Genomic DNA, 24577 nt, shown 5'->3' on the forward strand with positions numbered 1-24577 from the left:
GGCGACGGAGGGAAAACATATTGATGTAGGCGGCTATAAATAGATGTTTCACCCCATGGGTACGAGCACAGGAATCCTCTCTCATTACTTCTCCTCCTTCCACTGATTTGCTCTGACAAAAGACGTCCAGTTCATGAATAACCAGGACGAGGATTCACATTTAAAACCAGCTGAACCTGTGAATTTCTTGAAATTTTGACCTTGAGAATTTCCCCTGAAGCGTAATTAGAGAGGTGTCGTAATTATTCTGTTATAAAAAAGTGAATTTAACTGAACAGATTGACGCGTAGAGATGTGAAGAGGGATAAGTTGTTGAGTTCAGATTTCCTCACTCTTTAAATTTTGTGAATATCTCCTGAAATATCAAACGTGGAAATGCGGAGCTCTTCCTGGTAAATCGTACGATCCTTTAGGTTGTTTTTTATGACTAATAAGTTCAATTATGTTTCTGAAAAATCCTATTTAGGCATGATCTGAATACTCCAATACCCATGAGACTCTACTGCCTCAACTTCACAGATGTGGCCCAAACTTCTTTAAGTCAGTTGCCTATTCATCCTGAATTTAAAAGTGAAGCAATTACAAATTTTAAGCTCTGAGATTAGATGTTTCCTTCCAAGATGCCTCTTGGGAGTCATAGTTATCTTCTCCTCGGAAGTTTCTGTGCACAACAGGCCTGTGACGTGGATTCTAATCATAGAATCAGATGTTTTCTAACCAGGAGAGCTGCATATATAATATTGTTTCTCTATGGAGAGAAGGGCAGGAGATCTGCTGCTAAGCTCACGTTAATGATCTCCATAGTTTGGGCGATGACAGAGTAAATACCAATTACTTGTGGACATTTTCCATCTCTGACTCACCTCCAGGGATATTTTGGTATTTGCTTTATTGACTATGGTCATTATAAAGTGAAAATCAATGCTTTTTACCTCTGGAGGAGGGAGGGTCAACAAACCAAACCTTCATGGGAGACATTGTTAGTACCTCAATCAAGAAGGTTAGGTTTTCATCAGAGTGTGTTGGTTAGTTAGTTAGCTAGTTAGTTAGTTCGTTAGTTCGTTAGTTAGTTAGCAGGATTATGAATAAACAACTCCGTGAGGGGGTCTGACCTAAGGAGGAACCCATTAGAACTCGGTTTGGATCCAGATCAGGATTTTACTCCTTGCTCTTTTTTAACCATACATATATGACTTTCCTTTGGAATGACTGAAAGCACTTTGGCTCTACTGCTGCTGTTTTTCATGTGCTACATAAATAGATCTGTCGTGACTTGACGTGGTCATGGTTGAGGAAGGGGCCACAGAGTTCAGTGTAAACTTTCCTCTCCAACAAGATGCCTACGAGCTACATTTAGACTGAAAAATCTCGAGAATATAAACAATACTCCAACACCTGACAGTCTGATAATAAAAATGTTTGAAGAAACATTAAAGTGACGTGTTTAATACAAATCTCTGTGCTTCACCATCCAAGTGTTCCAGATTATAAGAAATGAATCCCAATGAATGTTCTCACACAACCAGAGCTGAGGACTAAATTCCTTTTAAGGTCTCAGAGATTTTTCCTCCTGTGAGATCATCCAGCTCCACTTACCCTCTGACTCACACTGGTATTAAGCCCAGTTCCACAATTACTGTGAGAAAGCCAATTAAGATGCCACTTACACTGGAGAAACCTCGGCTTCACTGCGGCTCCAACAGGTGTGAGCGGCAGCACCATCATCAGGGCCGTCACCGTGGTGGGAGGACGTGGTAATAACGTGCTGGGAGGAGAAGGCTCCACTGGGATCGGGCCACTCCGGTGTCTCGGCTGATTTACATGGCGAGCAGAGGTGGAGGTTGACATGAATCAGCCGGCAGACAGAGAGGACGCGGTGGAGGACGTGAGCTTGAATCTAAATACAGTCGTTTATCAGATGCCGCTCATTCTTTCTCAGGTAAGGAGAGTGATGAACCCACAGAAGAAATCCAATGGGCCGAGTGGAGCAGGTGGGACGTGAAGGACAGAGAAGAAGAAATCACAGAGTTGTCGTCTGCACGTTCAGTCACAGTCTGATTATTGGTCATCACATCATTCAAATAGATTTATTATAGACATTATTAAACTAGATTAGACCAATGCAGTTCTGTGAGGCTGAAAAAACTGCTTTGTAAGATAAAGAGTTGAAATTCAATCATTGTGAATTACATAAGGATGTAAATGTTTATTAAACACAGTTAACAAAGCCAGATTATTTGTTATCACAAGACAAAACTGGATATTATTCCAGGCCAGACCACATAGACAAAGGCCACAGAACTAAAAACTAGATCCAGTCATTGTTCATTACATATTAAATTATTAAAGTTTACATTTTAACATGTTTACGGTCTTAAAGTTATAATTACAAATGCTGATCTTTAAGTTAGCAAAAAAAAAGTTGGCTGAGGCTGATTGTCAATAGCTCTGTGATGTGGTGGTGGTGTGTTATAAAAGTACATTTACTTCATGATTGTATTAAGGTATCCGTTTTTCATATATGAGCAAATATCTGTTCTTTCTACATGTTCAGATTGTTTGTTATAGTTTTAAAAAAGTGATCAATAACGAGCGGGGGAACTGATCCAATTAGAGCAGGCAGGTTAAAGGTCACCGCCGATACTTATTTACTTTGGGCCAAAGTGGAAGACAAACCGATTTCTAGTAATCATTGGATCTAGAAATCAATATTACATCAACACAAGTCCACAGCTGGACTAGAATCTCTTGAGATTTGTTAGCTTTTATACAGTGAAACCCTGAAAGAGGCCTGTTTGTTATTTCAGGCTTCAGCTTTAGAAAAACACCTCGAAATGCTTTCGCCAAACTGAACCCTCACAAATTGCTTCACCTTTTTATACACTTGGAAAAATGGTTCCGGCATCTAAAACCATTTTAAGTCAACACTGCCATTTAATTTGAGTTGATTTAAACATCTGATCAATGCTGCTCGTCCATTCACAGACACGATACTAACACTTTGTCCCTTACAGCTCCATACATCACGTCCTGGACGCACGTCTCGTCCCACACAGTGTGTCTCACTCAGCGTCTGACGCCTGCGCTAACAGCAGTCAGCAGCTGTGTGATGTCACATGATTGTGTTTGACGCGTCTGTCCATGAATGAACAGCCTGAACTCACACACTCTCTCTGGTGAGTCATGGTTTGGACCTGTGTTCTTACAGTTTGTCTGTGGGCAGCGCCGCCAGGAGAACGTTAGTGGGTTTTATTTATAGAGATGCATGATGACAGGGGAACAACACACACACACACACACGATGACTCACTCAATATACAGAAGTGTAGCATCCTACGGTCCAATACATCTGCATTTCCCACACATCAAGTGGGTATGAGATCTTTTAATAAGCACAAACAGGAACACGTTCTGAAAGGACATCGGCTCTCTTCAGTAATTCCTCTCGTGTTAAGAGTTTATTAAGGCATTAGTGTCTCCGAGAGGATGTGCCCTTCAACATCTATTACTGTATGAAGCTTTAATAGCACTTATTCAACACAATGAAATATCACCAGTCAAAACTTTGATGCCACTAAAGAAAAATCTAACTTTTCAAATTCCTGGGATTGAATAAGGTTTGTTTTCTTCCACAGATTCCAAATGTTTTACTCCTCAGCATCAGGATCGGCCCCAAGAAAACTCTAATATATTAATATCATATATTATCAAGTATAATTGTTTCTATTTTAACAGTTGTGTAACAAGTTTCTCTAAATAAATAAAGTAAATAGATAAGTCCCATTACCTCACATTAGTGGTAATGAAAACAAGTCACCAGTGTTCTTCAGAGACATGAAGCCATGGAACATGTCACAACACAGGAAAATGAACATTTCTAATTAAACTGTGGTAGAAAACATGTTCAGATTAAGCTGCATGATCTGAAACCACTGTTACTATTCTCACTGTACTGTACTGTGGAGTCCACTGATGCATTCAGGCCCTGACAGACACTAAAGCTATGTTCTCACGAGCTCCCTCTAACAGGGGCACAGCGACGCGCTGATAGGATGCACGGCCACATCACGACTTTATGTAGCCGCGGGGATCAGCACTGGAAAACTTGGGAGGATGCTAAGGACGTGCAGAGATTAACACCCTGTCTGACTGGCTAAACCTCCTTTATACCTCTGGCTGCTACCAACTCCCACCGCAATTTGGAGGAGGTTGGGGATGAGGCAGAATGGCCCAGTCTCCAAGGTGGCCTCATCCATCCACAGGGCCGGAGCTAGAGCATGTCTCTAAAGTGGGTTCCCCGCTGGTACGGTGCATGTGCATGTGAGGACGGGGCGGTGAAATATGATTGTCATTAGAAACACGCTAACCTTCCAGAAAGGTGAAAAATAAAAAGGAACAGCATTACGTGTTGGGACATTTATTGTTTATGATCATTAAACTCACCAAACTGCACCTAATTCAACAAGGTGCCGGGGCACTTATTGCTAAAGTACCCAATTCTCTGCCTAATTAATATTAAAGCTATGAGCAACAACGGTTGTTTCATTTAACTGAAGTGATTAATGTCCTAATTTGAACTCGGCCGGTGGTAGAAATATTCATATTCTCATTTCACTGTTTAAAATGCGTTTTATGATTATAAACTGCATGTGAGTGTGTTGTTCGTTTTTATATATGAACATGATGAGTGGAGCAAATAATATGTATGAGCCCAATCTTTGGTTATTTAAGAAATAAAACAGTTGATCTACAGTGAAAACAAATTGTAATAACTGAGACTCTATATTTTAAGGTGAGGAACACAGACTGCACACAGAAAGTTCGAAACCCAGAACCCTCTCACCTACTCTGAGTGTGTCCACATTCGTCCCAGTGTACTCTCTCATTGTATTCTGAGCATTTGTCTCCCCCCACGCACACGTTAACATCCACCCTCTTGTGTATTGCTATGTGTACTAACACACCTCCTCCTTCCACCAGCTCCTGTTCTCATGTACAAACAGCACTTTAATGTTCTCTACAGCCGAACCCTGGCTGACGTTAAGATCACTCTGGAGCCTGATCACATCCTCTAGTGCCTGGAAAAGGGACTTGAGGCTAAACACTGAAACAAAAGTGTTAACGGCTCATAGTGTTGCTGAATAGCTTCACAACATTATGCCTTTAAAACACACAGACTCAGTCACGGTCACATATCTGGATTATGTGGATTCTTAACACACGTCAATTTGTGTTTTTATTTGCAGCTTTCTAATCCTGTTTCAAGGAAAATAAGATTTAAAGACACATTTTCAGTGGCGAGATATAAAAAATAACAATTGAACAACGACCAGTCGCAATCACTCTAATTAAAATGAAGATATAGAATGGACGACCACTCCTTATCAGGGTTCAGAGTGAGGCCAAGGAGCTGTCAATCACCCAGAGCCCTCGTTCCTCTCTGGTCTCTGCTGGATGTTAATGAGCTGACGAGACAACACCCGACTCATGACCCTGCAGCTGCTGCTCCTGCTGCACACACACGTTCAGCATCGAGCCTTTTTGAACGATTGGCCGACAGAAAAATCCCGATTCCAACAACAACTTCATTCCAGCACCTTGATTTTTTTGGGAACATCTAGTTCCCTGGTGCAACGCGTGAAGCTGATTGATGCCCCGCCCCCCTGGATGCTGTCGGGTCAGACATTTTTCACGACCTCATCAATACAGACCCCGATACAGCAGGATGCTGGAGGAGTGGGCGTGTTGATGCTGGAGGAAGGGGGGGAGGGGGGGGGGGGGGGGGGAGGGGGGTTACAGAGACATGATTCCACAGACAGCCTCTCCCCTGTCTCTATGGTAACCTGTTGACATACCGTTGTTTCTGGAAGGTTTTAATGGTTCGTCACGTTCACGGGAGGAAAAAGGGCGGAAAGGCATCGAGAGGGAGTCCAAGCGTGAAAGATATAAACTCCAGGGAGAGAGAGACATACCTGAGTTTATACTGACATGTGCTCACGTGTTGAAGAAGTCTTTCTCTGTGAACTAACAGACGTAGAATCTCCTGTTCGAAGTCCAATGTCATGGTTTACAATAGAGTTTGTGGCTTTACACCAAGAATGGGAAAGTAAATATAAACACATACCTGGTTTATGAAAATTTAGAGAACTGAGTTAATTGTTTGATTCTTCAAATTACAAAGAAATATGTATTATATAGACATTCAGAAACATCTGGCTGTGTAATGCACCTTTTTCAAACAGTGTGTTATAAAAGTTGTACATCACAAACTGGTGCTCTGGCGCCACATAGAGGGAATAGCCTGACACTACTCTATACTTTGACATTGAGTTGACCGAGAGGAGGATGTTTTCAGGACATAGAAAGCGAGTGGATGTAAAGTGATCGGCCTCTATGATACATAATCCTGATTTGATTAACGAAATCATAAAGTGATTGGAAACAGAAATGATGACACGTGTGTGTGGTCTATTACTGGAATTTTCTTAAATGAAAACAAAATCTGGATTCTACTCATTTTAAATTGCACAAAATTAAGCAGATCTCAGATTTTGTGTCTTTGTCGTTGTTGTATGAAACCTTTAGGAATTCAAACTCCTTTCTGTGAAGCTTCTTCCTCTTTGTGACTCACCCTGAGCTGAAAATAGACTGAATCAGCTGCGTAAAGATATCAGCTGTGCAACAGCTGTTTTCAAACATTTAACACCCCCCCCCCCCCCCCCCCCCACACACACACACACACACACACACAGACACACACTGATCTTAACCAGTCATTTCATCAAATTCTAAAAAGTTACAGAGCATCAAAAGGCAGAGACGTGTTTCAAAAGATTTGAGTCGTGATTTATTGGAAACAAAAAACAATTTTCTCAGCTTGTATGAAGACTTTTAAAACAATTTATCACACATTTCAGATAAAGGAATAAACAAAAAGTAACCATGAACAAATATGTAGGTGAAAATACTTAAGTACACAAGTAAAACAAACTTTTTCAATCACAGCTTGTGAGCAGACGAATACAGTGAACGTTGATACTCAAATGTCGTTCAAGAACAAGATGTTCATTAACTTCATTTCTCTCACTTCAGATCCCCGGGTGGCCTGGAAAAAAGGAGGTTCCCCATCACTCTACACCCGATCCCTGGGATAACTTCTCTGATACAAGTTGTATATTCAAGCCAAATAGTCCAGGAACGACTTGGCAGTCCAGTTGCCGTGAATTGGGCGCCTCACTTCCTGGAGCCTGCCTTCCCCTTGGCGCTGCGGGAGGTCTTGGACGCTTTGGAGCCCCTCTGGTGGTCGTTGACTCGGTTTCGGAGCACGGAGATGTCGTACTTCTGCCTCTTGAGCTTCTCGGACAGATCGAACTTCTCGGCGTGCAGCTGGTGGAGCCACTGCCAGAGGTCCTGGGCCTTCTCCGCCAGCTTCTCCTGGTTCAGGTGGTCGATGTTGAGCGGCTTCTTGCGCTCCATCAAGGCCTTCTTCTTCTCCTCCCGCGCTGTCAGCTTCTTGCCCTTCTTCTGGTCCACCTTCTGCAGGTAGCCTCCAAAGGACTTGTTGGTGAATATCTTCTTCTTCTTGGCCTCCTCGTCGGCGCGCAGTTTGGCGGCCTCGTCCTCACGCCTGGTCCTCTCCTCGACCAGCCGCGTTTGCCGCTCACGGTCCTTCTCTGTGCGGACGCGTTGCTGCTCGGCCCTCTCAGAGCGGCGGTGCTCAATTCGGCTACGCAGCGCCAACAGTTCCTCCTCCTCCTTCTGCCGGTTGGAGAAGTGCACCTCGATCAGCGTCTGGAGGTCGTTGAAATCCTTCTCTACTCTCTTGCGGTGGAGGTCGTCGAAATCCACCTTCTCACCATCCGGGAGCTTTGGAGGAGCAATGTTTGGCACATAAGTCGTCTTGGGTCTGGGTTTAGACTCTTCTTCATGCTCGTTCCCCTCCGCGTGCTCCTCTTTTTTCTCCGCTTCATCATCCGTCTGCTCCTCTTCTTCTTCCTCATTCACCTCCTCTTCTTCTTCTTCTTCTTCTTCCTCCTCCTGCTCATTCTCCTCCACAAATTCCTCAGTGTCGGACATGATGGGCCCTCGGGAAGCTGTCCAGGCAAGAGAAGGCAGGAGGAACACCAAGACCAGCTGGTGTTTCAGAGATGACTGGGGTCTCGGGCTTGTGGCTCGGGGGGTTTTAAGGCTTTCGCCATCACCATGTGACCGTGGAGCTGACCACAGTCTCCAGAGTGCGGGTCAGCAGCAGGGCGGATTTGAGACAGATGGAGTGGTCTATTTTCTCCTTCACCAAGTCTTGTCGGTCACATACACCCCCACTTATCCCCTAAAGACCCCCTGCTGTCGACTCTGACCCTACAGGGCTCCTCATTCCTTTGTAAGGACAAGATGAGAGACTATTTCAGACTCACAACAGATGCACACACACACACACACACACTTGTGCTTTCCAGTCCCACAAAACAAGAACAAATAACAATCCATTCTTTCAAAGGCCTCCGGAGCCCCCTGCAGCGACAGGAGGCAGAAATTCCCGAGCAGAAACATAGAGAAAAAACAACGCAACACAACTGCTACACAAATCGTGGATCGTTCCAGTGACGTACGTGGTCCGTCGATGAATCATCCAACTGTAGCCGCGGTTTCGGGAACTTGCTAATCCATCGTGATGGTTTAATAGCCACCGCTGAAAAGCAGGCGGTGATTATGAACTTCCATTAACGACGCAAATTGCGATCTCTTAAGTGCGTAAGAGCCAGCGAGGATTCTAATGATGGGAAGCTGCAGCTGTCACATTTTCCAAATTGAGCTAATACCTTGAATATCCTGAGCCGGGGATATTCAAGGTGTTAACACCAACAGACAAAGGTTATTTTTTATTCAAAATAAATGACTGTAGGTGTAAATTTAAATGTGTGAATCTATCTGTACGTAAAGAGAAGCCCGATGTTTTCCAAATTGAAAACTTATTTTTCAGACAAAAACTATGAATTCGCTGGTATTTATGTTATCCTTTTATTTGAAGTTATCTATAATAAAGGTTTTGTTTAAACTGTAAAAAATCAAGCCTCAATCGCAGTTCCCTGTCATAAGGATTTAATAACAACATTTTAACGAATCATTAACAGTTTTAATGTATAAATACTGGCCAATACATTGGTATTGGAATGATTCACTCCCTCATATCATCCCTCAGCGTCATCTGCTGCCCAAAAATCTGTTCTTATCATTTATCTAAAGTTTTCCCTGCAAACACAAACAGTTTGAAGAGACACAGGCCTCATAAAAAACCCTCAGTAAGAACAATGACGTGCAAGATGATCTTTACTGCTCCAACCTCGTCGCCATTTTGGAATGTAATGAAAACATTCTTGCTATCGGAGGCTTTCTGCTTTCAGCACCGAGAGGATTAAAACGTAATTGCACCCACGGGGCAACATTTAAAAGCCGACGTCAACAATGTATGTTATCACGTCTTGAGTTATCAGTGGAAAAGGACATATGCAATTTTCAGAGGATGAGATAAGTGACAAAGAGAGACAGGTGCATGCGAGTATCCTAATTTAACAGACACCTCCTTAGGATGAAGTCTCGGACGTTATTCTGCTGTAGATCACACGTTATCTCCTGGGCGTTATGTTTCAGTGTTGCTATAAATCTTCTGGAGCTTGGATTATAATCGTGGCCTTAAAGGACCATGAAACGAGTCTTAAAGCCTGTGTGAGAATGTCCCGCGTCTGTCTGGTCCCGGGGTGGACGGAGCTGTGCTGCAACATGCCTGTGCACAACATGAGGACAGCAGGTGGCTCCAGTATAATCAAGGTCCCTCGCTCGCTGCTGCCAAGGGACAACTGTGTCCATCAGCAAAGACAGACAACAAATGACGAGGGCTATGAATAGACACAGATACAGCTCTGAAGGAGGGATACAGTAGGACTCCTGTGTGTTTAAACCTCATGCGACTGGTTTACAATCAAATACAAACATTGGAAGAGGCTTTCGTCCTGGTGAGATCAGAGTCTTAAGGAAGCAGCTTCAGGAATACAGCAGTGACAATAATCAAACCAGTGTTTCTGCAAAGTTTGAGTCTCTGAGTTCAAGAAAAGTTTGTGTTGCTCACGAGAAGCAGCTGCTAGAAAAACCCTGGATTTACAGTGACCTCGTCTGGTCAACACTGTGCACTGCAGTTAAGTGTCACTGTGATTCTCTATGGTTGAGGTTGAAATGTTTGTTGGTTTGTTTGTTTGTCAGCAAAAACTAGAGCGTGGATTTCCACAACACATGCTGGAAGTATGTCGGATAAGGGCCAAGAAAGAACCAATCAAATCTGTCATTACTCACCCATCCCTGCTGAGTTATCCCCAGTAGCTCACATCTTCTTATTTTGTCCAATCACCTGTGGGCAAACAAAACATTAATTTATATTGTAAATATTAATATGTTTTATTCATATTCAAAAACCATATTTCAATCGCTGTCATGCCATGTGACCAACTGACGCCATACCAATGCTATACTGTTTTATCACACTGTATAAACAAGACACACCTCTTTTATAAATCATATTTGTCCTGTTCATCCAGGGTAAGAAAACAATTCAGCTTTAGTTTGAAATCAGTTACATGACATGGAAGCTATTGGAACAAAATATGCTTTTCATTATATATAAATCAATATTAAGGAGTACTCAAGTTAAATAAAGGGGCTTGTCCTATTTATCTAGGATAATAGGAATCAGTGGGCCACATGACGTTGAATCATTAGAAAGAAATAAGAAATATAAAAAGAAATAAAATATGTTTAAGAGTTGCGTCTTCTTTATCTAATGTGTTATAATATTATCTGATATGATTCGGACTAATTTGGTCACATGACACGGAAGCTATTGAAAAAATATCTATATTTATATGAAGGACTAGAAGCAGTACAATTTAATAAACAATTGGTGTTTCCTATCTATCTATGTGATTTTAAAATATGAATATTCACATAAAATATACGATCTACAACAATTTAATTAGAAGGGGTTTGTCCCATTTATCTGGAGCAGCAATACTCTCTGATATGATTGGCGTCAGTGTGTCACATGACGCGGAAGCTGTGAGACCGGAACGGGGATGTGGGATTTGTAGTTTTTTTAGCAGTTGGTCACGTTTTCTGACTTTAACATCATGAACTTGAACATTTGAAAACGTCATGAACCGTTTCGTTAATTAAAAAGTGTTGTGTTGTGAGTGTACAACCGGAAGTTAGCAGTTAAGCTACCAGGCAACAAGCTAGTTTCCAGCTTCAGTGTAAAACTTGTGTTTACATTACTTTCCACTTGTTTCCGGTTCTTAACGTGTCACGGATTTATTTACCTCCACGTTACCAGAGACATCCATCCCCCCCCGATGCTCGGGCTCAGCTCTGCGGGGATGAGGACGTGATTCAGCGGCTGTGTTACCTCCGTGTGTCCGCTTGGCAGCACCTGTGCCGCCCCCTCACTCCACAGCGCCTCCCGCTGGCTGCGGGCGGAGTGGTCACGTGTCTCGTATGTGTTCCTCCCAGTCTATGGTTCCTCTTCGACTCCGCCCCTCCCTCCGTGCGCTGCTTATGAAAGCGGGACGGTGGGTGTGACGTATCGAGGACACCTCCAGCTGCAGCTCCTCTCGCTGGTAATAACAACACTTTCATTTAAATTCTCACGTAAACAAACCCGAGTTGTCCTTGTGTTTACAGGCGTGTTTGTGTTGTTGTGCGTTTGTCCGCTGCACAACACACAACATGCATCACGTGAGGAACAGTGTGTTTTTGTTCCAGCCTTCGAGGACAAAGCGTTTGTGCGGTACACTCAGTACTTTGTGTACTCGCAGCGTCCGTGTGGCTTCCACATACACAACATCAGTGTTAAGCTTTTAATTGGGCGTTAAACGAGGTCACTGTTGGTTCTGGAGTGAAATCAAGTCCAGGTTTAGATTATTAAGATATTTTTACAATGAGTGAGTTATTTATATATTGTTGCACAGAGATCCTGGTGTGCAGGAATTCACAGGGTCCATCAGATTAAACTGAGAAGTCGTGACATTATTAAAAGCAAGAAAAAGATATCTCCTTTAAAACATATGTACCAGCTCATTAACCATGCATTGGAAATAAAATACACAAAACCCCATAATGCACCGAGGGGAATAGTATGTGTGGCAGAGAAGAAAAATGATTTAGTAGAGGAAATATCTCTGTAATACTTGGCTTTTTTCTGAATTCACTGGTCCCTGCTTTTCAAATAATAAATACAATGTACAAGTGATGTCCTTCTCCTCTATTCTGAGATGTTATTGGCCAGATATACAATCAAACAGTTGTTAAACTATCCCTCTGATTATATGAATCGCAAGCTGCTGCCACACAACACTGATGTATTGGACTGCATAGAGTTTATGAAGGTGAACCAAATAAAAATACACGCAAATATCTTGTTTTTAAGGAAAAAGTTTTAAGGAAAAAGTTATTAAATCTTAATTTTAAAAACATCTCTATCACTGTGCTTATTGATCTTTAATTTTTCATGCAGATCCACTTTGACGATGCTCCGTGTCACCACTGCGTCCCTGTCCACCTCCTGTCAGAGGATGAGGCTGTTCCTCCCTCCCTACGCCTCCGCCTCCACAGCGCCTCCTCCCAACAGACGAGTGGAGAACCAGCAAACCGTGGCCTCCCTCTACGAACTGTCAGTGGACATCCGGAAGGTGCGCAAGTTCAAGGCCTGGGTCCTGTCTGAGGGCTCCACGTACGTGTCTGAAACGGCCGACCTGCTGAGGGACATGGGGGCAGATCCACCAGCGGTCGCCCGGATCCTGGAGACTCACCCCGAGGCCGTCCTGTGTCGACCAGAGGACGTGGCCGCCCAGAGAGACCTCTGGGTGTCCGTGTGCCCCAACAGGCGTGAGCTGATGAGCATCATCGAGAAGTTCCCAGCGTCCTTCTTCACGCTCACTAACCACAGCAACCAGAGGGCCAACATCCTCTTCCTCCAGAGCCTTCACCTCAGCAATCGGATCATCGGTAAGCTGATGGCGAGCGCCCCACACAGCTTCAGTCAACCCCTGGAGCGCAACAAGGAGGTCATCCACACGCTGAGGGAGACCTACCTGGACTTGGGCGGTGATGAGGACAACGTGCGGGTTTGGCTGCAGAAGCTCCTGAGCCAGAACCCGAGCATCCTGCTGCGGCCCGCTGAGGGCTGGAGGGACAGTCTGGGCTTCCTCCGGGAGCAGGGCTTCACCACGGAGGAGCTGCTCAGCCTGGTCTCCAGCCTCAGGGCCTCCATCGCCGAGCTGCAGCCCGAAGCCATGCGGCACGCGCTGGCCTACATCGAGGGGGTTCTCGACTGCTCCAAGGACGAACTCAAGGAGACGATGATCCGCTGCCCGGCCATCCTGCACTACTCCCTGCCCAGCCTGGTGGGGCGGTTCCAGGGCTTGATGGACGTCGGAGTGAGCATGGAGCAGGTGAAGGAAACGCCAAACGTCCTGGAGCTCACCACACAGATCGTTCTGTACCGTATCCACAAGTTGGCGTCCTACGGGTACGACGTGCGCTCCGGCAGCTTGGACGTTATTATCGGAACCAAGAAGGACTTTGAGATGAGTTACGTCAAACTGCACCTCAGGCAGCAGAGGCCGATGTTTAACCCTGTGTGTCCGCTCAGGTCTGCTGAGGACTGAGTGTCTGCACGTGACTCTGTACTGGGCTGTGAATGATGGGAAATGGGAATGTTATTTACTCCTGATTATAGAAAAGAGACACACAGATTTATCTTCTTCCTCCGGCAAAACAAAAACATGTTTGATTTGATGCCGAAGGGTCCATGACTGTTTTATAATCTTTTTAAGATGTAGTAGAGAAATATAAAAGTACTGTATGAAAACAAGTGCAACACACACTACCTGTCTACTAAAGTAAGATAAAGGTTTGATGATTGTGACACCTGAACTCAACAGATGAGACAATAAATGTCAACATCTGTTACGACTTTAAACTTCTTTCTTCAGTGTCAAACTAACGGTGAAGTCACGAAGTTCTGACTTCAGAGTGTTTATGTGCTTTAAAGTCAGAATGTGTTAAAACATTAACGCTGTAAACAACGTGTGATGTTTGTGTGTTTAGAGCATTTGATTAACATCTCGACATCTCTTTCAAATATCTGCATTATGACAAAGAACAAAGATAAAGGATGAGGGATAACCGGCACATAAATACTAACTTTATATAGGGTGACTGTGACCTTTGACCTCTGAAATCAAATCAGTCAAATTGGTCCGGATTTTATAAAATTCCCCAGAGGCAGAGTTATCTCATTTGACTTCTGCACATATTACTGATTCCAAAGTTTAAAATCTATATTTATTTAATGATTTTCAACCCCATTAAATAACAGAATGAAACCGATTGTATATTTAACCCACTTTTAATGAAACAAGCAGATTGAGCAAATGGAACAGTTCTCTCAAGTGGTACAGTTATTTGGAAATATACAGGGGAAGGGGGGGGGGGGGGGGGGGGGGACCTTGATATGAGGACTCCTCAATCCTGTCGTGTTGTCTTGAAATATCACCGACAATGAGGATACGCTGATAGTTACTGTCGCACTGATATCACCTCTGCAGTGGTGAGGAATAAGATGAGCCAGCTCGGACACAGAGGAAATGATCGAGACACTTCTGTGGATAAATACTTCAGATGGTTTGAAAATTGGGAAAGTTGAGTAAACGACAGCCAGCAGCTGTTATAGCACAGATACAAGATTTATCACCGTTTGTTTTTTGTTTTTTGGGGGGAATGGACGTTCTATAAATGCTTGAATTTGTTTTTGAAAATATTCCAAAAAGAAAAGTCCATCCCCAATAATTTCTCATATCAAAAATATATATATATATATATATATATATCAGTGGGTCTATGGCGGGAAGGGGGGTGTACACAAAGAGAGAAAAACACACATACAAAAATTAAAATATGTACAAGTTGTGTGTGAGCTGAAATTAGCAAAGTCATTATACACAAGGATGTTTTGTCCCGGGAATATTAACCAAAAGACGAGCCCAGTGTAGCAGCCTCTCCGGTGACAGCACCGGCCAGATGAGAATATACAGTCCGATTTACTGGAGACACTGGGACTCGTGAATTCAGTTTTAATGACGGGCTCGTTTCCTCCTGAAGGGGAGATCATGTGACGTTGTGGTGCTTTCACGAGAATGAAGCGTCCACTCCGTGTTGGCTGTTTATTCGCCATCCGTCTGCAGACACTTTCTGTGTGGAGAGAGAAAAGAAAACAAAGGATGGAGGATTAAAACAAACAATAAATGCTCGTTAATAATCCAGAGTTTCTATATTGTTCTGCGAGTTTGAAACACTGATATCTGCTTTGGATGCAGCTGATGGATGAACATCTGATCTTCAGAGCCAATTGAGGAACCTTAACTTTCCCACTTTCTGTCACATTCTATTTTCCTCCTATAAAGACTTCAGGTCAGGTCCTGTTGACTAACCTCTCTAGTGAGTGCTCTGCCTCTGGAGTTTGGAGCTTTTGCCGTTTCCAGAGTCCTCGTTGTGGCGTTTGCCGCTGGTCAGAGTGATGGAGTGGTGTTCAAGCCCTGGAGAGTACAACAGCACAGGTCAGAAAAACAGTCCACTATTACCACCTTAGATATAGGACACAAATATTAAAGTTCAATCCATGAATACAGACTGCAGTTCTAGCGGACCTATCAGCACTCACCTTTCTGGATGACAGGGGCAGGAACCTGCTGGCTGCCTTGAGTGTAACACATGATACTGGAGCTGGTGCCTGAGTAGCCTGGAAAATAACAAGCAGGAGTCAAGAGTTAGCTGAGATGCTATGATGCCTTTACAACAGATGGATGCATGGTAAGTCCACAGAGAAGACTGGATTCGATGGGAGCTCCTCCTCACCCTGCTGATGTGTGCTGGTTTGCTGATCCCCCTGCTGGTACAGCATGACGCCGCTCTGCCAGTCTCCCTGGGAGTGAGCCGGCATCCGGTAGCCTGGAGCCAAAGAGAAGAAAGAGCATTTGAGCATGGATAACTTAGCTGCAGGTAACAACAGGGAAAGTCATGAGAAAGGAGTTTTGAGTGGGAGAGGACGGGGGGGGGGGGGGTCTCTTACCAGACGCAGGTGCAGCATCATGAGTGGCCTCAGCGTGGAATCCCATCCCATCTGAGGAGGCTTCACCGGCACTGTTACCGTTACCATTGGAGTTGGAGGGAACTGTCGCCAAAAGGCCTGAGGACACAGACAACACCACGGCAAGTTTAATACCACAGACTACAGGCTTCATGTTAATATCAAACATGTCTGAGAGAACAGGGTCCTCACCGAGGCCCCGGTAACAGGAGAGCTGCTGGTAGATCTGCTTCATGCGCTCGATGTTGAAGCGGCTGGCCTCTGCGTGGTGCACCATGGGCTTTGGGTAGTGGACTCCGATAATGCACTTGGCTGCCTTCTGTACACTCTCCGGAGCGTTCCAGGGATCATAGATGTACTTGGCTGGAAACCCTCGCAGAATGGGCAGGTAGCGCCTGAGGGAGGAGACCAGGATTTGAGGTTTAGTCAACATGTCAGTGACGTCCATGTTACATGTTAAATAAGTTTGTTAAACCAGCACATCAGATCAGATTCTCTCACCGTATGTAGTCTCCGTTGGGGTCGGTGCGTCGCCCGAACCCAACAGGACAGTAGCAGTGGAAGAACTGCTGGAAGAAGGAGCTGCAGCTGAGCCACATCCAGCTTCCTGCGTTCACGCTCCAGTCCGCATCCAGCAGCAGCTCCTCGAACACCTGATCACACACACGAGCCTCATGTTAACCCACAAACACAAATGGTTATATCTCTCCCTAAACTCCTGTCCTGTAGAATCGACATGGCCTACCTTCATGCCCTCCTCCCAGCTGATCCACAGGTCTCCTCTGGTCAGGAAACAGGCCACGGCGTGCCGGGCCAGGTGGTGGATCCAGCCCTCCTGCCTCAGCTGCGTCATGATGGCGTCGATCCAGGGGAAGCCCGTGCTGCCCTCCGCCCACTTGGCCAGCGCCTCTGCGTTGCGGTCCCAGGGGATCTGCACACAGATGGGGTTGCTCTCCATCTTGTCGAAGCACGGGTTGTTGGTGGCCGCCGTGTAGAAGAACTCTCGCCACAGCAGCTGACCGTAGAGCGAGAGGGGGGGGGAGCTGTTCTTCTTCACCTTGAGGGGTTGGAGAAGAGGATAGAACAATGTGAAATTTGATTTTAAGGTAATCAGCTTTGGGTAATTTGTTGGACAGAACCAGAGCTGTTCTTCTATCTTGGGAGATGTTCACTGACGTACCTTCTTGTAGAGGTCGGTGAGTTTGAAGTAGAAGAGGCGGCAGGAGAGGCAGCCAAAGCGCAGGTACGGGCTGAGGCCTGTCGGGCTGGCCAGCAGCGAGTTGGCGTTCATTCTGGGACGCTCGAAGTTGGCAACCCACGCCTGAGGAAAAGAGGAAAGGGATCAGATATGACCGTGCAGGACAGAAAAGCTCCCATGAAGGCTGTCATGTTCGGAGAGGAACAGCCAGAGCATCTCACTGTAACTGGACAATAGGTTAAATGCTTTTTAAAGATTCTTCGTCTTACCTTCCTCTCCAAATGCCTCTCGAGTCGTGTCAGGGCTTCAGTCTCTCCGCCCGGCCACACAGCGGAGGACAGACCCTCCGTGTCGAAACCTGCAGGGACACATTAGAAACAACACATTAGAATCTAGGCTGCGCTTTTTAATTTCTTTATATGCCACATGTGATCATGTTTTTAGGTCTCTATGGCTCCACTCACCCAGCTCCTCCAGGGAGGGGACCCCGAACTTGTCATCATGGTCGTCGGACAGTGGCGTGGCGCACTTCCCCATGATGTCAGCGGTGATGGACTCCGCAGGCACCTCCACTGCCTCCATACGACTGATGAGGGTCTGGAACCGCTTGTAGGTCAGAGGGGACTGACCCCCGTTCAACTCTATGATCCTGGAGAGAGGAAATCAGAAAGAGAAAGAGTCAAGGACCTCGAAGGTACTTAGATAGAAACACACAGGTGGGTTCACAGATGGATGAAATGCAGCTGCTGAGGTGATATGGACTCACTTGTCCAGGTCGTAGAGTGTGTGTGAGGTTCGGACTGTCACCTCCACTCCGGCCTCAGAGGCCAGCTTCTTGATCGCTGCATCTCGCTCTTTCCCAAAGGGCTCAGAGTCGTACTCATAAGACAGGCGAGAAATCTTCCACTCCTGGAGCACAGGGATTAATAATAACAGTAATTAATAAAGTTAAGTTGAAGTGAGAGGACTTGATGATTTATGGTCAAAGCACGCGGGCGCGCTCAGGTAAACGTGTCACCTTGAAAAGTCTGGGAAAGACATCGGTGGGTTGGCCCCGAATCACAAACAGACGGGAGTTAAGCTTCCGAAGGCTGGAGTCCAAGTCCTCCAGACTCTGTAGTAAGAACCTGGAGGAGGATAAGAACAGAGCAGAGGTTAAAAACAGAGCTCGACCAAAGACGTGAACTCGAATGATGTTAAAGCTGAAAGAGGGGACATCCTGTTCCTTTCAATCAAAGTCTAAAAGATGAACTAGTTCTGTTTGAACATGGAGGAGGGATCCGTCTCATGCTGGGTTTGACAAAACAACCAAGATAAACGCAGCACTTTCCTGTCAGCCCAGTCTCTGATGTGCAAGTGCATGCACCAGAATCTCATCAGGACCACCCACACTGAAACACACTGTGTTTGCAAAGTGCCCGGCACAAAGAGCGTCTCCCTGAGTCGGTGACCTAGTTCAGCGTGTTCTGCTGTTTCCCTCCACAGCGTGCGACAGAGGCACAGACGCTGGTTGCGGTTACATGACTCCGGCGCATTAGCATAGAGCTGACACGTGAATATGCAGATTTGTTCCCTAAAATTACATAAATCCTGTTCAGCAGCAGCCGGTTCTCCTCGTCTCGTCCTCATGGGAGCAACACTCTAAACCACAGACATTACACGTTGCTTTGAATTACATCTGTTATCTCTATCTGCTACTGGTTTGATGATGGATTAATAATTAGTTCAGCTCTACTCATGTATTACACTGGTAAGATGAAGGCCTGTGGTGTGAGTGACCAGTACCCAGCTCTCCCTCTGCTGCTTATTAGTCGGTGTCATTTAAAAAAAAAGCAAAGACGATAATTTCCAACTCCTTCATGAATGTTCATGTTTCCTGTGACCGCGGCTGGATGGACGTTGATCTCTCTCAGCATCATAAAGAGCCACTGAGAGTCGAGATCAAAACAGAGCTGAGGAGAATTAAGATGAAGGAGTAGAGAGAAGCCCTGATGGGGAACAACGAGATCAGATATCAAGTCGAACGTAGCAGTCGCAGTTTACTGTGCAACCCAATAGGGTCAGATTGTGTCTCACTGATAAGTAACACACGACACAAAAAGGGTTGTCGTCTTTTCTTTGAGGCTGTGAAGCTCTGTGAATGAGACTGAATTATAAGCCGGTGATGTTTGTTATGATAATACACCGTCACATCTGGAAGTGGTTACAGTCTTATCTGATGGCCACTGAGCACCAGGGGATTGAGTGTGCGGCCATTAACTGTGTCAGCTGCTCCAAGGTCAGTGTGAGGCGGCCGCGCAAGATCCAGACCATGTGATACCAAAACAATAGAGCTGATCTCATGCCCCCCCCCATGTCCATTTTGTTTGTTTGTCAGAAGGATTATGCAAAAACTAATGAATGAAGTTCCATGAAACTTGGTGGAAGGAACACGGGCCAAGAAAGAACTCATTCAAGTTCAGCGTAGAACAAGAGAAAGGGTGAGTTGAGTTTCACTGACTTCATATTTCATGGATCTCTATGGAAATAACTATTCAGGCATATTCAGGGGGGCTGGCGTCTATGGCTGCACTATCCTAGTTTCTCCTGCTATCACAGACCTCCTCCTTGTGATAAACACTCTTTTATGGAGATACTCCGCTCTATTTACATCCTCGTGAACTTCTTCTACATGACGTTAAGGACTTTCAGCATCACAGTTGTGCTGCTGATCCCCAGAGGGAGCTGGGGTCTCTCGCCGCAGCAGAAAAGCAGAAGTAGGTCGAAACAAAAAGACGAGGAAGACGAGAGGTTTACGACTAACCCAGTGACCTACTTGCGCCATGTGGAGGGGGGGGGATTGTGATTACATGATCAGACACAGACCCTCTTCATTCATAAAAGATCGCTCACTTAATCTCAAAGAAGACGTGAACAAGAGCTACTTACAGAGGCTGAATAGTGTAGCCAGCTTTTACTGCCTTCAGCACAGGACTCCATTTCCTGCTTTGAGCGATGTATAATACAGGATATCAACAGTGGCACATTATCACGTAGCTGTGATTAAAGTGAACGTTCAACGACACGCCAGTGCACCATTATTTTATATGGCTGCTCCAATGAATATCAATTAGAGCTTCACTGCAGCTTTTCATTTGTAAAAACTAATTCTCAACCCAGCGGTAAACAGCAGAGGGAAGAACTGCAGTGAGAAAATCTTTTATGATTCTGATGAAACAGGATTTAAATCCCCCTGACTGTTTTTGTCTTTCCAACCTTTTTAGAGATTAAGGGTTTTAATATTTCATTCACATGTCTGCTTGGTCCATAAAACACGATGTAAGGGAACAGGAATCAGGGCACTCGGAAGTGAACTACTTGCGAGCGCTGCATCACCCGTGGCTGGAGTTATACAACCCTGTAAGAATAACCAGGATGCTCCATAACAGGCGCGTGTTTGCTGCTGCTGCCCTACTCTCCTATTGACAGCATGGGAGAGCAACATTATTCAGGCTGCACAGCAGGAGAGGAAACAGGAGCCGCCAGCAAGACAGCCCCAGTCCTGAGAACCTCAGGAGCCCTAGATTCAACATCTGCATGGGTCAACCAATAAGTCCTCCAGCCTTGAGGACAAAAAACAGACCACCAGTATTGTTCTTATCTGAGTCACATGAGCCTGAAAAAGCTCCTTACACTTGAAAGGTGCCAGGTCTATAATTATGTTCTAAAGTTCAAAGAACTGAATCCATTTTGGGGGAAATTAAAGTCTAGCAAGAAGAAGAGGATCAACAACTCAAATGAGTGTTTATCAATCTGACCTTTTCAGGTGGAGGGGAAAGTAAATGTCATAAATGATGTGGGTTGTCCCCATCCAGCACTTGATGTGATTATGTAGCTGCTATAATTGATGTTTCCACTGTTCTTGAGTCCATGTAATGAGATAATTGAGGAGTGCCACCCACATGGGTGTGGGTGTGTGTGTACGTGTGTGTGTGTGTGTGTTTTACTCATTCAGAAGATTTAACCTACCTCTAAACTGTTCAATTCAAATCCTCCCATTATGATCACAACCTGACCAGATTTTGCTCACGTGCCAGAACAAGCTTAATTTACAGTGACATTTCAAGAATGCACCTGATCCACAGCGGTGCCCCAGATTATCTGTTACATGCACTCTGGAGTAAGTAGTGCTCCTGTGTCTCGTGTCCCTGCAAACACGTGGTCTGAGGCACTCCCTTAATTGGTCCTTCACAACAACAAGCATCACTGTCACAATATAGCCACTGAATTATTAAATATTCAGACATATCATTACCAATAGAATCTATCAGCAAATATAGAAATGTTCTGCAGTTTGACAGCTTTGACCCAACTTCCATCCGACTGACAATCCAAAGATAATCAATGTGGCATCATAACAGAGAAGGAGAAGACAAAAGAGACCCTGAGACCAAAACTGTTGGACATTAATTGACCTGGCTGCCAATTAATATACACTATTATATTAACAACCAATTAAGACATGAGCAAAACAAAGGCCTATTCGTTCATCTACAACCTCGAAGTGCATACAATAACCAGCAGCTGCCCATTACATCTGTTTTCCATCAGAACAATTAGTCATTTCGTAGATTTGGTCTGTGTGTGTGTGTGTGTGTGTGTGTGTGCAGCTCTCGGTATGAACCGGGGTCTCACCTCCACCTGTTGATCCCGACGTTGGAGGATCCGGCGAACCAGGGGTCGAGGATGTAGATGCATCGCACGGAATCCGCCCCCTGCAGCGACTCCTTCAGGGCCGGGTTGTCGTGCAGCCGCAAGCCCTTCCTGAACCAGTGGATCGTGTTAACCACCATTACTCGACTGGATGAGTCCTGTGTTTGGAATCTCCTTCGAGGATGAGAATCTGTATCTGCTCGGCTCCCTCCTCTTCTATCCCCAACGATGAAGAAGTCCCTGTGAGCTAAATTCACTCTGTTTCTAGCGATTTGAATAATGAGCTTCTCTTAAGTTAACCTTGCTCTAACAGAACCTTTTCCATAATGTCGAAGAAGTTATAATCTGACGGCTGCTGAACCATTTGGTCTCAGGAGGCTGCTGACCAGTGGAGAGGGAGGGAGGGTGACCCGGCGGGCTTTAGGACCGCGCGGTGCGGATGGAGTCTGGCTGGTTGTATAACTAGTTATGTGAAAATGGAGCAAAACGACCCAATTAACAATTAACGACGCAGAGACGCGACCTGTCCCGATCTCTCCGGAATCAGCTCCTGTGGACCGGGGGACACGGTGAAGAGGACCCGGCTGCTCCCTGCTCCACTTCCACAGCTGGGTTATGTAAACACGGATCCTGGAGGCGGCTCCCGTCTTCTCCTGCGGGGACTGAATGCTCCGTGAGCGGCCTCGACAGCTCCACGGGTTCCGTGGGACTCGTCTCCGTCAGCTGTCCAGAGGAGAGGGGGATTCGAGCTGATCACGTAGCGTTGATGTCAACAGTTCGACTGCGATTCACCCACTGGAGCACCTCGCCGAACGATGCAAGCACTGACGCCGCCCCAGCAGCTGACGCACGCGGCTCCCGGGTGCTGTGATTGGCCCTCGTCGCTGCGTGGGTGTAAGAGCGAGGTCACGTTTTTGCAGCGTGCGGCCGATGCCCTCAATAAAACTGTGTCCCCTGATGGTCACCGTTCGATTCCCGTACACACGTTTTACATAATAAAACACTTTAATTCACATGAGCTTCACTTTGTACACCCTCGTTACAAAAAGTTTTTTAAAAAAAGAGTTAATAATAACAAACAAAGTTTAAAATAATGTAAAGTTAGACTTTGATGATCAATTATTTAGATGTAAACTGATATAAACAGTTAAACACAACAACGTGTTCAGTCTGAGTCGCTCCCTGACTTGTTTACCCCAGAAGAACCCGGATGAGCACATTTGTCTGGCATGGGCGGATGGAGCTCACGTGCGTGTGTGTGTGTGTGTGTGGGTGGGTGGGTGTCTGTGTGTGTGTGTGTGTGTGTGTGGGTGTTATTGTAGTACAACCATAGACTGTATAACAGGTCACACCCTCAGTTTCTCGTCTCTATTCTCATACTCGTCATATCTTGCAGAGAGAAATCACTTTTATAACGATTTGTTGGAAAAATACTTGTGATAGTTTTGCATGGATCAGTGTGTGTGTGTGTGTGTGTGTGTGTGTGTGTGTGCGTGTGTGCGTGCGTGTGTGTGAATGTGTGTGTGTCAGTTTAAAGCAGTGGCTGAACTTTTACTAAACTAATAGTATAACCTGCTGTGAGGCTTAAAACCATTTCTATCTCCCACCTCATTTTATTACATACAATATTGGGCTGATCATACATTTTAAAATCATAATTTAATTAACCTATATATGATTATCTTTCAATATCATATTTTTTCCTTTATATCTTCTCTTAATGCATTATTATTATTAATCATTATCAAGGTTTGTATCAACGAGTTTTCTTCAAATTTGCTCTATTTACAAATGCGTCACATTATTCTCTTACATAAAAATCACTTCACATTATGCAAGAATTGCGGTTTTGGGAAATGGGAGTAGTATCATGTTTTGGCCACTGAGCGGCAGTATAGCTCCACAGCAGTATCTGATAACTTTATATACTGCAGTCATATAACTTTATATACTGTTGAGATATATATAAATAATTGTGAAGCTCCCATTTGATGCTAAACTTTCCGATATTTGCAAATAATGCATTTCTGCTGTTGTATTTCCTTTTCTATAAGTGTTGCTATAATTCAATCTTACTTTTTGTTTTGTTTGATTTACTGTATGCTAGAAGAACCAAATATCATTTAAATCACAGTCACTTAAGGATAAAATACACTTAATATTCAAATAGTTTCAAGTTTATTCACATCATTCCAGCAATACCTGTAAAACATACATTGGATTTTAAATTTGCGTTTTTCAGGACCTGTGTGCAAATAACAAACAGTTCAAAGACAATACAAACAGCAGTTTGTGCAATAATAATAAAGTGCAGTCAAGTGCCTGTGTTAAAATTATTTAAATTAATAATAAAAAAACATAATGGAAGGCATAATAAATACAGGTATACAAATAAAAAATAAATATAAACAAATATGCTGTAAAAAAAAACAGGCCTTGAATAAAATACTTAAAAGTACATGATTAAATAAATCATGGGATTAAAACTAAAACAAGAT

At 44.6% G+C, this 24577-nt stretch overlaps 3 protein-coding genes across 4 annotated transcripts; 1 reads left to right on the top strand and 2 right to left on the bottom strand.

The window, feature by feature from the left end:
• Window positions 1-7233: 7233 nt before the first annotated feature.
• Window positions 7234-11490, bottom strand: tnnt2c (troponin T2c, cardiac). The gene is made up of 3 exons (XM_053414932.1): window positions 11364-11490; window positions 10345-10399; window positions 7234-8376 (listed from the first exon to the last, which is right to left on the bottom strand). Exon 3 carries the CDS (start codon window positions 8074-8076, stop codon window positions 7234-7236), a length of 843 nt encoding a protein of 280 aa, XP_053270907.1. The 5' UTR covers window positions 8077-8376; window positions 10345-10399; window positions 11364-11490.
• Window positions 11491-11570: 80 nt separating this feature from the next.
• Window positions 11571-14016, top strand: LOC128428699 (transcription termination factor 2, mitochondrial). Its single transcript, XM_053414930.1, has 2 exons — window positions 11571-11660; window positions 12557-14016. The coding sequence occupies exon 2, from the start codon at window positions 12570-12572 to the stop codon at window positions 13707-13709; it is 1140 nt and encodes a 379-aa protein (XP_053270905.1). The 5' UTR covers window positions 11571-11660; window positions 12557-12569; the 3' UTR covers window positions 13710-14016.
• Window positions 14017-14536: 520 nt separating this feature from the next.
• On the bottom strand, window positions 14537-22903 carry LOC128428698 (cryptochrome-1). Of its 2 annotated transcripts, none has more exons than XM_053414928.1 (14): window positions 22062-22903; window positions 18406-18514; window positions 18154-18296; window positions 17852-18036; window positions 17657-17745; window positions 17370-17510; window positions 16935-17246; window positions 16691-16842; window positions 16382-16584; window positions 16172-16288; window positions 15958-16050; window positions 15764-15841; window positions 15534-15638; window positions 14537-15294 (listed from the first exon to the last, which is right to left on the bottom strand). In XM_053414928.1, exons 1-13 carry the CDS (start codon window positions 22217-22219, stop codon window positions 15538-15540), a joined length of 1881 nt encoding a protein of 626 aa, XP_053270903.1. In that variant the 5' UTR covers window positions 22220-22903; the 3' UTR covers window positions 14537-15294; window positions 15534-15537. The 2 variants fall into 2 exon arrangements, with proteins under 2 accessions (XP_053270903.1, XP_053270904.1); XM_053414929.1 differs by lacking the exon at window positions 22062-22903 and adding an exon at window positions 20316-20350.
• Between the last annotated feature and the right edge of the window lie 1674 nt (window positions 22904-24577).

Source organism: Pleuronectes platessa, chromosome 22 (genome assembly GCF_947347685.1).
Source record: "Pleuronectes platessa chromosome 22, fPlePla1.1, whole genome shotgun sequence".
NCBI lineage: Eukaryota > Metazoa > Chordata > Actinopteri > Pleuronectiformes > Pleuronectidae > Pleuronectes > Pleuronectes platessa.

What these genes read in the sequence shown, in the direction of transcription:
- LOC128428699 (XM_053414930.1), top strand. Translation starts at nt 12,570, where the DNA reads ATGCTCCGTGTCACCACTGCGTCCCTGTCCACCTCCTGTCAGAGGATG.
- LOC128428698 (XM_053414928.1), bottom strand. Translation starts at nt 22,219, where the DNA reads ATGGTGGTTAACACGATCCACTGGTTCAGGAAGGGCTTGCGGCTGCAC. An exon ending in CCCCTCCCTGGAGGAGCTGG is followed by an intron (nt 17,746 to 17,851) that starts GTGAGTGGAGCC and finishes GTGTCCCTGCAG; the next exon opens with GTTTCGACACGGAGGGTCTG. An exon ending in CCCAACGGAGACTACATACG is followed by an intron (nt 16,585 to 16,690) that starts GTGAGAGAATCT and finishes CTCCTCCCTCAG; the next exon opens with GCGCTACCTGCCCATTCTGC.
- tnnt2c (XM_053414932.1), bottom strand. Translation starts at nt 8,076, where the DNA reads ATGTCCGACACTGAGGAATTTGTGGAGGAGAATGAGCAGGAGGAGGAA.